Raw genomic sequence first — 2,257 nt, 5'->3', positions numbered from 1 at the left:
CCAGGTACCCAATACCCAAGTGTTCCTCCATCCCCTCTATATGACCATATCTGTCTCATTATGGGTCACTTTATGTTAAATTTTTATAGTACTCTGACCCTTAACAAGACCCTTCCTACTAGATTTTCTAAGAATGACGTGACTATAAAACTGATTCACATAGAAGAGATTAAGTTATTAAAATGTTATTTCCCTTTACATAAGATTATAGAACTCATCATTTCAGAGTTAAACTAAACTTCATTATCCATGAGAAAGAGGGTGATTTGGATGAGAATTTTTTATTCATAAATTTCTGTCTCTCCTCTTCTTCAACCTACTGTGAAGGGAAAAGGTTAGCCCTACATTTCTCTTTCATTTAAATATCAGGCACCAAAAAATAAGAATTTTAAAAAATAGCGGTACCACTAGTCCTTATATTTATTTTGGAACCACCAAGTAAACATTACCCCTGCATTTAGAGTAAAACAATAAAAAAATTAGAGTAGCATTTACATTCCTTCCAAAAAACGTTTTCGACACAGTATATTCTTCACAGCTGCCTTCACATCTTTGTTCCTCAAACTATAGATGAGGGGATTGAGCATAGGTGTCACCACTCCATAGAAGAGTGAAATGATTTTGTCTGTGACTTGTTCTTTGTCAGCCCCTGAAGAGTCTTTAGCCTTGGGTTTTGCATACATGAACAGGATGGTCCCGTAGAATATAATAACCACTGTTAGGTGGGCGGAGCACGTGGAAAAGGCCTTCCGTTTTCCCTCTGCAGAAGGAATCCTCAGGATGGTGGAGAGAATGAAAACATATGATATAAAAATAAAAAGTACTGGGGCCACAAGAAAAATCACATTAGCAACAACCATGCTAATAATATTAATGGATATATCAGCACAGGCCAATTTTAAGACCGCCAGGATTTCACAAGTAAAATGATTAATGACATTATCACCACAGAAAGGAAGCTTCATTGCAAGCGAAGTCTGCAACACAGAATTGACACCCCCTGCAATCCAGGACCCAGCAGCCATAGGCACATAAGAAGTCTTGCTCATAATGATGGGGTATCTCAGAGGGTTACAGATGGCCACATAGCGATCAAATGCCATCATACTTAAAAGGACACACTCTGTAGCTCCCATAGCAAAGGAGAGAAACATTTGCACTCCACATCCAGAGAAGGAGATGGTTTTCTTTGAAGTTAAGAAGCTGCTGAGAAATAAGGGAATAGAAGAACTAGTGTAGCAGATGTCCAAGAATGACAAGTTACTGAGGAAAAAATACATGGGGGTGTGCAAGTGGGAGTCACAGACACTAACAGTGATGATGACTCCATTTCCCAACAGGATCACCAGATACATGCAAAGGACCAGCACAAAGTAAATGGCCTCAAGCTCTGGGTAACCTGTAAGCCCCAGCAGGACAAATTCTGTCACAGAAGATTGATTGTATTTTCCCATGTTAATATTGTCTTTCACCGACAGGAATTCTATACCAGTTGGAATGCATGTGATCTGCTACAGCAGTGTCTATAAGAACTGTTTACATTCTTAAGTGGATTCCTTCATGGGCAATAAAGACCTATAATTGAATATACAAATAACACAAGAATACATTACTATCCTTGAAGTTAAGATCAGTTAGACTTTCATATCTCATAAAAGAGGTTTAGTTCTAAATTAAATGTCCTTCTTAGAGAATAGATTAAAAATACATGCAACTGGGTTAGAATTATGCAACTCATTTGCATTATGAATTTAAAATTACTTTAATGTAATGTCACATTAGTATTTTGACCAAATAATTCAGAATAAATCTAAAATGTATCAAATAACATTGGCCAACAAGCATTTGACCATTTTAAAAATCATGTATGTCATAACAATTTTTTCTGAATAACCAATATGATATCCTTAACAAAAATCACTGTTCTTCAGTTACTAAAACAAAGCAGCATATGTAAATCCTGCTCCAAAGGTAATTTAACCTCAGTTTCAGAAGAGTTTGGAGCTCAAAGGACAAATAGAAAAGAAGACGTATTTTTTGAAAAAGGACTTTTGGTTGTTTTAAATTTGGGGGAACTATAAGTGCCTGCAACATCCTAAGAATATTAACTACAGCATGTTGGTAAACAAAACAAGAAACACTGTTAGGTAAAACGATTCTTCTTTCTGTCTTTGAGTAACAATCAGGAAGTATCTGTAAAACATTATATTGCCCTGCCTGATGCACATAATGAATGATAAATTGACCCCAGGAAAAC

The 2,257-nt window shown here is 36.2% G+C and overlaps 1 protein-coding gene across 1 annotated transcript; it reads right to left on the bottom strand.

Moving 5' to 3' along the window:
• Window positions 1-491: 491 nt before the first annotated feature.
• Window positions 492-1,454, bottom strand: LOC143390791 (olfactory receptor 13C7-like). Its single transcript, XM_076843219.2, has one exon. The coding sequence runs from the start codon at window positions 1,452-1,454 to the stop codon at window positions 492-494; it is 963 nt and encodes a 320-aa protein (XP_076699334.1).
• Between the last annotated feature and the right edge of the window lie 803 nt (window positions 1,455-2,257).

This window comes from Callospermophilus lateralis, chromosome 2, assembly GCF_048772815.1.
Source record: "Callospermophilus lateralis isolate mCalLat2 chromosome 2, mCalLat2.hap1, whole genome shotgun sequence".
NCBI classification, from domain to species: Eukaryota; Metazoa; Chordata; class Mammalia; order Rodentia; family Sciuridae; genus Callospermophilus; species Callospermophilus lateralis.
This window is presented reverse-complemented; position numbering and strand designations above follow the sequence as displayed.